The sequence below is a fragment of the Sinocyclocheilus grahami genome, unplaced genomic scaffold, assembly GCF_001515645.1.
Source record: "Sinocyclocheilus grahami isolate Dianchi unplaced genomic scaffold, SAMN03320097.WGS_v1.1 scaffold359.1, whole genome shotgun sequence".
NCBI lineage: Eukaryota > Metazoa > Chordata > Actinopteri > Cypriniformes > Cyprinidae > Sinocyclocheilus > Sinocyclocheilus grahami.
The window spans coordinates 199,468-213,852 of record NW_015505538.1 but is presented as its reverse complement, the minus strand read 5'-3'; the positions used below and the strand labels follow the sequence as shown (position 1 = coordinate 213,852).

The following is a 14,385-nucleotide window of genomic DNA, read 5'->3' as shown; positions in this document are numbered from 1 at the left end:
GGATTGTAGGTGGGGGGAGTGAATGTACAGCGCTCTCTCCCACCTTCAATACCACGACTGAGGTGCCCTTGAGCAAGGCACCGAACCCCCAACTGCTCCTCGGGCGCCGCAGCATAAATGGCTGCCCACTGCTCCGGGTGTGTGTTCACGGTGTGTGTGTGCGCACTTTGGATGGGATAAATGCTGAGCACTAATTCTGAGTATGGGCCACACGTCACTTATTTCTTTTTGAAATTTGGTGACTATTTCTCATTCAGGGTCACGAGTGTGCATGCAAAGTTTCGTCACATAGTTGTGGTGATGATAGTGGTGTTAGGACCCCCATTTATTTCCATCAGATCTACACTTTGAAAAAAAGCAAAGAGTCAGGTAAAACAGACTAAAATATGAAATACATGATAACTTATGGCATTCAAGACTCAAAAATTGAGAATTTGCTGTTCTTGGAGTTTCTCAGTCAAAAAAAAAATCAGTGAAATTATGTTTTTTGGTTGTTAGTTTTTTTTGGGATCTCTATTACTAGTCTGTTGCATCACTGAAAAAAAGCGTGAGAAATCCATTTTACCCTCACAAGCTTTGAGAACCAGACATAAAGGCAGAGGCTATTTACACAAGTACATAAAGCAATAAATACTATTATTAGATACAATTTAGACTTAGTTATATTCATTTGTAACTCAGTGTGCAAATAGTCATTGCAAGCAGTCATGACAAAAAAAACATCATAGAAATATTTTCACTTTTGCGTCTGTGCAGCTAATTTTGAACATAAAATATGTGGGTAAAAATGACCCCAAACACAATAGAAGTTCATAATTTCTCATATTTTATTTTTTTTAGTCTCTGATAAGGTGCAATAGAGGTTTTTCAAACAACTCCAGCAGAACCACAGTGTGTTCAGCAGCAACGACAGAGCCAGTCTCATCCACGACATCTTTCAGCTGGTCAGGTGAGGGAACTGAACTTGTGTTCCTTAAAGGAATAGTTCACCCTGCTCTGAAAATCTGCTCACCCTCATGCCATCTAAGATGTAGAGCCATCTAAGATGTAGATCATCAGATTTGGAGAAATGTAGCATTGTGTCACTTGCTCAGCAGTGGATGCTTACCTGCCAGAGGAGGTGGACTGGATTAAATTCAACGTGGACCTGCGGGGGTATTATATTGTACATTATGAGTCGAGAGGTTGGGATGCTTTGATCAAACAACTCCAGCAGAACCACAGTGTGTTCAGCAGCAACGACAGAGCCAGTCTCATCCACGACATCTTTCAGCTGGTCAGGTGAGGGAACTGAACTTGTGTTCCTTAAAGGAATAGTTCACCTTGCTCTGAAAATCTGCTCACCCTCATGCCATCTAAGATGTAGATGAGTTTGTTTCTTCATCAGATTTGGAGAAATGTAGCATTGTGTCACTTGCTCAGCAGTGGATGCTCTGCAGTGAATGGGTGCCGTCAGAATGAGAGTCCAAACAGCTGATAAAAACATCACAATAATCCACACCACTCCAGTCCATCAGTTAATGTCTTGGACTCTCATTCTGACGGCACCCATTCACTGCAGAGGATCCATTGGTGAGCAAGTGATGCAATGCAACATTTCTCCAAATCTGATGAAGAAACAAACTCATCTTGGATGGCCTGTGGGTGAGTACATTTTAAGTTTAATTTAAATTTTTGGGTGAACGATTTCTTTAAAGAGAACATAAAACAGCACTTGCAGTGCATTTCTTTCCTGTATTATGACATATTTTGGAGTAAAACAGAATATTCAGTGGAAAACTATCCATATGCATTTGATTGGGCAGAAACAGAAAGTATTTAGTCACACAAGTCACACTTAAATCGTCTGAATGTCATTGCATTAAAATGTATCAAATCAAGTGTCATTTATGGTAAAGAAAGATGCAGAAACACTTTCAAGCACAACATTTGACAAAAGAAGTTTGTGATAAGTTTTGTAGACACCTGTGTGAACTTGAGGAGAGCTTACTTCAGTTCATACATCCGCTAAAAATCACCAAAACACCAGCTGATGCAAAGACTTCATAAATGGAGAAAAGTGAAGAGTGAAGAGAAAAATCCTGCAGCATTTGAACACAAACAACACTTGATTTGACTTGATTTAAGATTGACGTTCAGTCATTAAAAATCGTGTTGCTGTCATTGCAGACAGTTTACTTTTGTTCTTAATCAAGTGTGTTTGTCTTTCCTTCAGTGTTGAGAAAGTGCCGCTGGATAAAGCTCTGAATCTGAGTTTGTACCTCAGTAAAGAGTCGGAGATCATGCCGGTGACGCAGGGCTTTAATGAGCTGGTGCCCTTTTACAAACTCATGGAGAAGAGAAACATGGAGGAACTGGAGAACCAGCTGAAGGTTGTGGTTGCAAACATGGTTACGTCCACTTAAAGATGACGTGTGTAATATTTAGGATCTTAAAGGGGTCCTATTATGCAGAAAATTAAATATATAGTGCTGTCGATTAATCGCATCCCAAATAAAAGTATTTGTTTACATAATATATGTGTGTGTACTATGTATATTTATTATGTATATAAATACACACACATGCATGTATATATTTAAGAAAAATAAGTTGTTTATATCTTAAATATATTTATATATAATATAAATTATATGAATATAAATATATACATGTAAATATTTTCGAAATATATACATGCATGTGTGTGTATTTATATATACAGTACATAATAAATATACACAGTACACACACATATATTATGTAAACAAAGACTTTTATTTTGGATGCGATTAATCGCGATTAGTCGTTTGACAGCACTAAAAATATATTTAGACAAGCTGTTGTTGATTTGCTTTTCTAACAGAATCATTTAGTGAAGATATTCAAGACACTGATTGACCGTCAGAACTGGTCTGATGAGGGGTCTGTATCCGAGCGGATGCTCAGGAATTATCTGCTGTTGTTCGCCTGCGTCCGTCGTTACCCATCCTGCATCAGCACCGCCACTCGACTCTTCCAGCAGTGGAAAGAATCCGATGGCAAAATGCGGTGAGAGTTCGTTAGTTTGATCTACATGGCGTCCACATCGAACATACTGCAGACTGTCTTCATTCATTCAAACATATGCTTTATGTCGTTTGCTTCAGGCTGCCCACTGACGTCAGTTTGGTGGTCTACACTGAAGGGGCGCGTACAGACGAAGGCTGGGACTTCCTGTTGGAGAAATACAAGCGGGCCGTCTCGCCATCGGAGAAGTGGATGATTAAAGCCGCCCTCTCTTACAGTCCATTAGCTCACAAGCTTCAGTGGTGAGTCTGCATTCATGAAGCAGCTGAGACGTCACGTGACATTTTCATAGTTCACCCAAACCATGAATCATTAAGGAAGGTCAAACTGTTTGGCATGTTTATCGGAAAAGTCATTAAAATGCCAAAAGCATGATTAATTTCTCACCTTTTCGATTCTCAACGATCTTGAGTCAGTTAAACCTGCTCTAGAATGTGTTTTGCTTTCTCGTTCTGTCTAGGCTTTTGGAAAGAAGCATTGAAGGAGAGATCATAAAAACACAAGACGTGCCATCGCTGGTCATCAGCGTCAGTAAAAACCCAAAAGGTTTCAAACTTGCCTGGGACTTCCTGAAAACCAACTGGGGGAAACTTGTGAAAAAGTGTGTAGCTAATATCTGTGTCCGAAACATTATGAATTGCTTTATATCTACCTACAGTCACGTTCTTATTTCATGGTGCTTATGACACATTATAGCATGTTAGATTGTGAATGTTAATGGTGTATTAAATCCAAATGCTCCTTTTAGGTTTGATCTCGGTTCATCTGCCATATCTCGCATGGCGGTCGGAGTGACCGATCAGTATTCCACCAGAGAAATGCTCGATGAGGTACTTTAGATTCATTCTTTCTAAACGTATGAATGCAAATTGAGCACCTATTGTCCAAAAAATACAAAATAAAATACAGTTAAGATATTGAACCATTGCATTAATTATAGTCCATTTCTACCTTAAAACATTGAGTACTGCTTTACAGTAAGGTTTCATTAGTTAACTACATTAGTCAACATGAACATAAAGAATTCTGAGAAAAAAAGTTGCAATAAAAAAATTTTTATTCCATGGCATAAACAAGCTTCCATACTAACATCAACAAACAATGAAAAATTATATTGTTTACTAACATTAACAAAGTAATCTTTAATTACTTAAAAATATAAATGCTTAAAAATATATATTGTTCATTTTTTAGATCATGTTAGCTAATGCATTTACTAATGTATTGTTAACAATATTTTTATTCCCCACCAAATATTTGATGATTGAATTTGAGAAATATTTATATATTTTGAGAAATATGTGCACACAGTTCTATTCTATATTACAGTGGTTATTTTTCATGTTGTGAACATGTTGAGGTCACATGAGCTGACATAAATCATGGGTGAAAGGTTAATGGCATATATGTAAACAAAAGCGTTTGCATTTGCGCTGATTGGTGTCAGTAGAATTCTAAGAGCACTTGTTTGTGTTGTTCCTGTAGGTCCAGTCTTTCTTCGGGTCACTAGCACAGGATCAGGGCTCTGGGCTCCGCAGCGTTCAACAGGCCCTGCAGAAGATTCAGCAGAACATCCGCTGGATGGACGGGAACGTCCCACTACTGAAAGCCTGGCTGGACAGAAACAGTCTATGATTGAGTCCTGACAAACTCTAGAGACTCTTGAAAGTGTGTTTAACAGGGTGTGGAACTCAAGACTGCACCTTGGGTACGGCTTTTTCCAAGGACCTTAACACTGGAAGAAACCAGCTCTGATATCATGTTGAACATGAACATTTGAAATGGCTGGAACAAAAAGCATCTAAAGTTTTGAATATTAATGCAAAATATCAACTCAGTGATGCACCAAAATTAAAGGAGTAGTTCACTTCCAGAATTAAAATTTCCTGATACTTTACTCTAGTCTTTCTGTCTTCAGTCGCAAAGAAATGAAGGTTTCGGAGGAAAACATTCCAGGATTGTTCTCCATATAATGGACTTCAATGGGGACCAACGGGCTGAAGGTCCAAACTGCAGTTTCAACCGGAGTACACAGACGAAGATCTAACCGTGCGCGACCTTTCCAACGTGATTACGTCATGTGCGAGTTTATGGAAGTGCATCGCGGAGCTAGTGCAAGACGACCATTTGTGGTTAAAATATAAGTTTGTATTTTTTTTTAAGAAAATGACTGATCGTTTCGCTAGAAAGGACCCTTATTCCCCATATAAAGAGTTGGTCCCCATTGAAGTCCATTATATGGAGAAAAATCCTGGAATGCTTTGCTCAAAACCCTTCATTTCTTTGCGACTGAAGACAGAAAGACTAGAGTAAAGTATCAGGAAATTTTAATTCTGGAAGTGAACTAATCCTAAAACCGAAAATGAAGTGTTCCTTTAGCCAAGAAAAAAACTAAACCAAAAATACGTTTTATTTATCAAGGCAGATTTTGTATGAGCCTTTTAATGATATAATTATATTTCTATTCCAATTGGCTGTTGAAATATAAATGTGGCTGTAAAAAGATTTTAATGACAGGTTTATTCTAACATACATTAAATAATAAAGACAACAGGTCTAATACTCCTCTCTAGATTTATTTTTTCTAATCGAGGGTTGTTTTGAAAATTAAAGAGAAAAAGATATATAAAATTTTTTTTGATTTACTTCTACATATGTGCATTTTTACTACGTCTGAATAGGAATCGATAAATGAAAACAATGATAATAGAATTTAAATTTTTAGGTGAACTACCCCTTTAAATTTGCTGAGGTAAATGTAATGTTACGTGACTTGTTTACAAGCTGATTGATCGATTACATGAGACATTTTGGAAAGTTTTTCTTTCAGCATAATTTCTGATGTTCATTCATGTTTATTGAGCGTGTTGTAACTAGTGAAGAGGAAGAGAGGATCGTTTCACGAACCGCTTGAACGGAGGCGCTACAGCGATTTAGCACGATTTTCTTTAAAAAGTTGAGAAATTTGAAGCTCAGACTTAGTTTCATATCAAAAGTAACAAATCTTATTGCTATGAAGATCGATAAAAATCCACAAGTCGAACTCGATGGTGCCGACATCTTCATTTTCAGTTGCCGAAATTCGGTGCATCACTAAAAGAAACAGGAACCTTTCTTTGTGACACCCAGACATTGTTTTTATGTCTAAAATGAAAGAAACCGGTTTAATAGCTTTTTTGTGGATTTTATTGACATCCTTTCAGAAACCACAAACACTCATTGTACTAGTAAATGTATGGTCACGTTTATGGCGGCATTAAAAATGATTTTATTATTAATTGTCAAAAACAATGAAAAGAAATCACATGGTTGAACATATAAATTACATATTTACATACCAGCATGTAAAAAGTTTTTAAAATGGCATAAATATAGCTTAAAAGGCAATTAAATTTGTAGGCTCTCTCTAACCTGTAACTGATCACAGCTTGATTTATACAGACATACTAGTTATCAAGAGTTCAAACCACCCACCTGGTAAAGTTATTTGGTGCAGTATTTTACCCACTAAGAAAAAACTCATTAAAAAACAAACACGCAGTACTGAAACACCAACAAGTTCATGTTAAACCTGTAACAGCTAATTGGACATTTGCAACAACAACAACAAAAAAAACTACAGAACTGATGAGGATTTAGTCATTAGTTAAACCTGATTTTAAAAGTGGTTCATGAAGGATTCTGGGAAAATATTGCACTGAGCAATACAAATCAGAATGCCTTGAATATTTACATGCACTATCAATCAAATGTCCAGAAAGCAACACAGCCCAGCTCACGAGTGGCAACGACCCACACATCTGGACAGACGCCAACACATCTGTGCCGTCACAATACTGTCCAGAAGCTCGCTCTTCTCTAATGTGATGGGAATGATCTTCAGGACCTCCGGTCGTAATCGCTGACCATTCTTTTGATGTGGCTTAGTTTGGCCTTCAGGTGCTTGCAGCGCTTCTTCTTCAGCAGGTAATCGCCACTCTGCAGAGACAGTGGGAAATGCATCAGATAACATCCTCCACTATTGTTCGTTTCTGTGAGAAATCTTGGATTCAGCTCATTCTTACCCTCTTTTTGTCTTTCAGCGCGTTGTACTCGTCCATGGCGTCCTGTTACGAGAGAATGACTGAAGTCAGCAACAAGCGCAGTGACTCATGCTAACGTTAATTATTCACAAACACAGCGTAACCAACAGGAACTTTCCATCGGAAGGCAAACGAGTCATGCAATAATGGGAGAATCTTCCAAAACGCAAGTCATATTTCAACTCAAAATTAAAAGAAAAAAAAAAGGGGGGAAAAATAATGTATTTGAATTGACATTTATATTTTTATAATCATTATAATAATTCAAATTATTGTAAAACAATTAATATTAATTTAGATAAGTAATATTAAATAAGTTATGTTATTATTATTAAATTAATAGTAATAATAATAATCATAATGAGAACTATAATTGAATCTAGAAGACTTTTCATGCCAGGAACTGAGGAATATCATTTCAAATTGTAATTTTTTATTTACACATCATAATAATATTTCTTGTACTGCGTTTATGCTAATTTAATAATAATAAATATTTAATAAGTTATATCAATTAATAACAATAAATACTAATAATTTAATCAATTACATTTAAATGATATTTCTTGTACTCCTTATGCTAATTTTATTAATAATAATAATAATTAGTAGTAGAAGTATGTTGTTGTTGTTTAAATTAATTTTTATAATTCTTTTATTACAATACTAATAAAAAAATAATGATAATATTCCGATACTTGTTAATTCTCAGTAATGACAATTCATGATAATTATCATTGAATCTAGAAGACTTTCATACCAGGATCTGAGGACTATTATCTTGAATTTTATTTTAGAATTTAAATGGACTTTTTTTTTTTTTTACACTTCATAATCAAATTTCTTGTACTGTCTTTATGCTAATTTAATAAAAAGAATAATAAATAATGACAATATTCCGGTACTTATTCATTCTCGGTAATGAGAACTATTGAGAGTCGTCGCTGAATCTTTTCATACCAGGAACTGAGGACTGCCCTCCTGCAGGTCATCCAGCTCCCGGTCCACTTCAGCCAGACGCTTGTTGATCTGGTCCATTTCTGCCTGGAGCTCCTTGTACTCCTGATGGTCTTCGTCAAACAGGCGCTTGTAATGTTCTCTCTCTTCATTATTAATAATGGGAGGGAATTCACTGGAAAAACAAAACCACATGCATCTCATCTCGAATGCCAGTGTACCTTATAAACCCAGAGCAGTGAACTCACCTGGAGAAGTCATCGTCGTCCAGCTCATCTCCAGAGGAGGCGTAGTCCGTGTCGTGATCCCGTCCGTTGGCGGTTCGCGGGCGTCCAGCGCGCCGTTTCTTGGGCCGTCCTGCAGAGCTGTTCATCTCTGATCCGCTGCTCAGCAGGACTGAACTACGGACGGGCACATTGTGCTCAATCTCCCTAAACATCACAAACATGAGCAGACATTTGACCCATAAATCATGCAAACGTCAAATGCACAAAGACACAAGCAATTAGCTCATAACCACAACGCAGGGCAGATTACATGAGACCTTGTTTTCATTCCTCCACTGTGTCGTCATTCTTTCTACGGTGTGCTAGGCTACTTCTGAGATGAAGTATGCATAGCTGAGGTATTCGTCATGCTGTTTAAACTGGCACAATGGTCACAGTGAGTCTCCAGAACGCACATCATTTTCAGAAATGATTCAGATCCGAGAGGAACACAGAAACGAGGAAGTGAAAGAATGTGTAAACTCCCTTTATCTCAGTAACGTCGCACAATGCGGTTTCTGCACGACCTGTTCTGTAACTCTGTCCACTTTCATTTCCTTTCAAGCAACTTGCAGAATTTTTCATTTGACAAAGTTTCAAGTGTCATGCTGAACAACTATCAAACGGTGATGAAGGACAGCATCATAATGAACTAAACTAAAGTTAACTAAACTTAGAATTTTAAGTCAAGCGCAACATTTATTTTAAATGTAAATGTTTTTAAAGTAAAAACACATTACTTATTCTAATGTTGAATTATAAGTTGTAGGAATTAATCACAGCAATCTTTTTTATTTTTTTTTTATTTTACAGTGATGGCAACTAATATATGCAGATACATTTAAACAAAAAAAACAAAACAAAAAACGCTAAATTGTGAAAAAAAAAAATTGTATTCTAGTTTTTATAATGACCTTTATTTTTGGAAATTCATATTAATTTATTCTACTGTCTTTATGCTAATTTTAATAAGTTGTAGCACAATCAAATGCAACAAATATGTAGATAGATTTGAAAAATTTATCATAAAAATATGAATTTTTAAATATATGTTTTACTTGTATTTTTTTTAACAATTTGTATATTTTTAAATTCAAATTGACACATCATAATCATTTCTTCTATTATTTGTCTTTATGCTAATTTTAATAATAAAAATAATAATGTTGTACCACAATACAGTACAATAAAATGAATGCAATTGTTTTTGAAACAAATTAAAAAAAAATTTTTTTTTTACTAAATTACTAACCAACACTAATCTGCTTACTAAAATTGTATTCCTTTATATAATAATTGTATTCCAGCATGTAGATACACGGAGCATATTGTGACACACAGATCTGAGTAACACACAGACCTTATTTCAACACTTTCAAAACATCAGTATGAACAATCAGTCCCAGAATCAGATTTTTAAAAACAGATCAGAATCAGGTGCATTGTGTTCAAAGCCGAACTCTACGTCACATGCAGAACCGCACAGATGAGATGAGGGCCATACTCACACAGGACTTTCACTGTAAGGAGGTTTGTCATAATTTGTGCTGTTGTCATCTAGCTCATTTCTAGACCCTCCAGACTTCATGGGATAGTCAGCCAGCAGCGGCTCAGGGACTCCATTCACATCATTCACCTGAGAAAAAGAGAGAGAGCCTTAAGATATGATTGCATTGTGACACTATTGACAATCACGACTATTAAGAACAATTCTGGTTATTCTCATTATTGTAATGGGAAAATAAAATAATAAAAAAAATAATAATAAAATAAAATACAAGTACACATGTAAAAAAATATATATATTAAAATAGAGTCATATTATTTATGCATAAATTAAATTCAGTACACCAAATACTGCCATGACAGGTGTACTTACAATTGCACATTACAAATTGCATTATTTTGTCCCCTATTACAGTAATAAGAACAAGACATAATTCTTTAGCAATCCCTCTGATGATATTAATAAAGAAGTGTCACGTGAAGTTAACATTTCTGGACAGTTTTTGTGCGATTCACTCAAATGGTTTCAGTGGTTTCAGTTTTCAGTGCTTGAGGTGGATTCTTTGGTGCAAACATGTTTCAACATGTCTATCCTGAAGGAGTCAACAAATACTATAGAAGATCTGTAAAAGACCTTTTCCACATCTTTATTTTATAGAAACACAGCCTGATTTAACATGAACCGTAGTACCGAAAACACAATCCCTTTTGCTGCACATAGATTTGGGTTTCTGGTTGAACCAGTTCGTCCTTGAGCATTAAACAAAATGCAAACACACAAATATCAACGTTTGCTTGGAAACCCAAATATCTTGATGTTCTATTCAGATCCAATATTCATCTTTTAATAAAAACGTCTTAAAATATCAGATTTACAACATTATACATCTACATGCCTTAAAAAGCTATTTACATTGATCCACTGAATATCTTCCAAAATGGCCCAAAAATCAAACTACAAAAAAGATTTAGTAAAATATTAAAGCAGATTTCACAAAGAAAATGAGGCCTCTGTTAAGCACCATTAACATGTCTAGCACATATATGTGAGTGAAACTGTCACAACAAACCACACCCAGAAACCAACTGCGAGCTCTTCCCTCCCCCAACCACCATCACACACACACACACACACACACACAAACAGGTCTTTCCACCTTCAGCGACTATTCCTCTAAGAGATAAACAGGTTAATGCTACGTGGAGACTGGAGGAAGTCAATTAACTCTTTGTTTGGCAACAGAAATGAGCACAGGTGTAGAATCTAAGCTGATCTTAACTTCACATTGAGTAGAATAGACCCTCTGTATGGAAAAGACCAAATTATAGTTCTTCAAGTCACAGTAGACGACTACAAGTTCTAGGACAGAGGCTCATAGTTGAGTGATCACTAAGAGTCACAAATGATCTTCAATATCATAATTGCCATTTCTACACCATTCAATGGGGAGCAAATGAGAACTCAGTTTCACAGAGTTTCAGGGGTTTTGCACTTTAAAAATTTGGTGTAGGATTTAGTTAGAAAATTTTCACTCAGTAACTGCTGAATCACACACACACACACACACACACAAATAAATAAAAACACCAAGTAAACTAACGCATTGAATTAAAAATGAAATTTTGAAGCAGTAGGACTGAAATAGTATTTTTTATAGTGCATTTGTTTCTGATAACTTACATTTTGAGACATGTTTTTATGGAGATTCTACTCATGAAAAAAAGTTATTTCTAACCAATTAAATGTATTTCATATATTTCATTACGACACTTTAATATTTTTAAGATTAAAAATTATTTTATTATAATTGGTTTACTGATTTCAGATTTATTTATTTATTTGAATGAATGAATTATTTATAAGAATTTCTATGACTTTTCCAGGGCTGGAGATCACAATATCCCTGATATTTCCCCAGCTTTTCCTCTTGAGAATCTAGCCCAATTTCAAATTTCTAGAGTTTCTGAAGAGAGCTCAGATTTGCCAAGATACAAATTTCTGCAATCAAAAGTCACTCACAATTCTAAAAACTGTATATATTGTATTTTTTTTTAAATAATTTTTTGAGGTTGTAAATAAAACAAAGATTATAGGAGTATATTTTACAAGAAAATTATTTTTAGTAGTCTTTCTACTTCCAAATTCAAATGTTTAATTCAATGTGATGCCATTTCCTTGTAATTATTTGTGAAATTTACCAGCAGTTTCTAAGGGAAAATTGTAAATCCTACACCAATTTTTTCAGTCTACTCCTACTCCGATAACTATTGACTAGCTTGAGACATTTTCTCACCCAAGGACTTTTAGGAGAAACATTGGATAACAGCTGATACTTCGACTAACAATGCAAAGAACAATAATATCAAACTCACCCAATCCTCTACATCCTGCGGCGAGTTTTGATCGCCAATTTCTTTCACATGGCGCCATAGGATGTTGTCCTTCCCGTGATGATTGATCCTTTGACGGGTTTTAATGGCAAAAACCATAATGATGATGAGGGCCGCGGTGACAATAAAGCCCAAAACAAGAGCGATTGCCTGGATGAGAAACAAAGAGGTCACTGTTAGAGACTTAAACTGACCACGATTTACTGCTCACCTCCTGAGATTTACACGATTTGTGCTCACCTCCTGAGGATCCACCACGCAGTAGTGATACAGATACTGGTTCACGAACCCACCCGTCATCTGAGGCTGCTGGTAAGCGGCGCACATGGCGTAAACCTGATTGAACTGAACCGATCCGGACGACTGGGCCATTGGGTAAACCGTCACCAGATAGACTATGGTGGCAACTAACATGAGGAAAGCCATGATGGCGCTGATGATGATGACGGCCAGGTAGAACTTCCTTCCCTGAGCCACTTTCTGGTGCGAGATGATCATGATGAAGATGACCAGCAGAATGATGAAGGTGATGATGGCCATGGCGATCATGAAGCCCTTCCCCTGCCTGGGGTCGTTCTGAGAGCCGAGAATGCCGTAACCGTAACCTCCGGATCCACCCATTCCGTAGCCACCCATTCCGTAGCCACCTCCACCGTAGCCGCCGTATGAGCCTCCTCCACCGTAGCTGCCGTATGAGCCTCCTCCATAAGAACCTCCGAATCCAGCCGCTCCTGCATCCGTATCCCAGGCCAGCGTCGAGGCCACGCATACGAAGATGCCCACGCAGAAGATGATTGACATGACGCTCATGATCTTTATGATGCCCGGCGGAGACGTCCAGCGGTAGAAATGCTGGAACTCCTCGTCAGGATAGTACGAATACGCAGGCTGCGGGGCAACATTACTGGAGAGAAAATGGTCCAAACTGTTTTTTTTTTTAAGGACACAATACATTCTGACTTCAATAACATAAAAACAAGTCACACTAAAGCTCAAATCTTTGAATGAGGGATGCAAGATATTAGTGAATATGCCTGTATCATATTCGGGGTTTTTTTCTTTTTGGAGAAATTGTTTAAAACGGCAATATATTTTGACTTGGCGTGATATCTTGAATGCAAGATATCAGTATTGTCTTTTTTTTCATTTCAAACCATGTCATTTTTCCTACACCTGGTTTCAAAAGTACCATCAGTCTTTTTAAATTCAATATTTTATTGTATAATTTAATTTGTAGTGTCTAAGTGTGCTGGTGTAAGTGTTATATTGTATAAAAACAGGCAAAACATATATGATAGATATACTATAAACTATTATAACATGTAGGTTTTCAGCCATAACATATAATAATCAGCTATCTATGAGTATCAGTGAATTCCCAGTTCTTTTGAAACTTGTAACAGGAAAATAAAATCTAATACCAGCATAATCACTCGCTACCAATATTGGTCACATAAATATGGGAACATACACCACCCAATAGCCATTCATAGCCCTATATTTATTTAATTTGTACAGAAACAGTTCATTCTGGCTGTGCAGTTCAAGTTCTCTGTATAAAAAAAACAAAGGCAAAAAATCTAAACCCATGTAACACAATCCAAAGCAACACTGAGGTGAAACTCGACACTTACTATCCATCGTCTGTATGATAATCATAGGGCGGAGGACTCCCGTGCGGCCTCGAAGACATTCTGAAACGAGACAAAAACATGAATATTAATAAATACACGGAGTATAAAAATGAGTATCATATGCACTTTACCTCATTTCAATATTATCAACCTCATTACGACTGAACAGAAAGCAATCAAAAAGACCATTAGTGGGTAAAACGTAATGTAATATTTTAATAGTTGTTTCTGAAGTAAATCTGTGACCGTCGGCATCAATTATCTTATAATTAACGCAGGTATATACACTGATATATACTATAACTTTGATTACAGAACGGATTACATAATAGACTATATCTATCTATCTATCTATCTATCTATATCTATATCTATATATAGTAGTTTCAGTCTCACCTGTTTGCGGAGTTGCTCTCGCGCACTGATGTTCACTGCTCAGGTGACACAAACAACCTGACCTTAAGATGATTAAACCCCGCCCACACACACAAAACACGCCCA

The 14,385-nt window shown here is 36.4% G+C and overlaps 2 protein-coding genes across 3 annotated transcripts in view; one reads left to right on the top strand and one right to left on the bottom strand.

The window, feature by feature from the left end:
* The window catches only part of erap1a (endoplasmic reticulum aminopeptidase 1a), a 15,227-nt gene extending 10,307 nt beyond the window's left edge, over window positions 1-4,920 (top strand). Inside the window, exons 13-19 of one of the 2 annotated variants that reach the window (XM_016229888.1) lie at window positions 1,121-1,281; window positions 2,216-2,372; window positions 2,846-3,030; window positions 3,129-3,290; window positions 3,509-3,649; window positions 3,797-3,878; window positions 4,534-4,920. In XM_016229888.1, the coding sequence (XP_016085374.1) occupies window positions 1,121-1,281; window positions 2,216-2,372; window positions 2,846-3,030; window positions 3,129-3,290; window positions 3,509-3,649; window positions 3,797-3,878; window positions 4,534-4,683 (1,038 nt within the window). In that variant the 3' untranslated portion in view covers window positions 4,684-4,920. The remainder of the gene's footprint in view (window positions 1-1,120; window positions 1,282-2,215; window positions 2,373-2,845; window positions 3,031-3,128; window positions 3,291-3,508; window positions 3,650-3,796; window positions 3,879-4,533) is intronic. The other variant, XM_016229889.1, reaches the window with a different exon arrangement.
* Window positions 4,921-5,958: 1,038 nt separating this feature from the next.
* oclna (occludin a) lies at window positions 5,959-14,372 on the bottom strand. The gene is made up of 9 exons (XM_016229887.1): window positions 14,281-14,372; window positions 13,885-13,944; window positions 12,491-13,154; window positions 12,233-12,400; window positions 9,862-9,989; window positions 8,336-8,518; window positions 8,091-8,262; window positions 7,113-7,154; window positions 5,959-7,026 (listed from the first exon to the last, which is right to left on the bottom strand). The coding sequence occupies exons 2-9, from the start codon at window positions 13,941-13,943 to the stop codon at window positions 6,928-6,930; spliced, it is 1,515 nt and encodes a 504-aa protein (XP_016085373.1). The 5' UTR covers window position 13,944; window positions 14,281-14,372; the 3' UTR covers window positions 5,959-6,927.
* Between the last annotated feature and the right edge of the window lie 13 nt (window positions 14,373-14,385).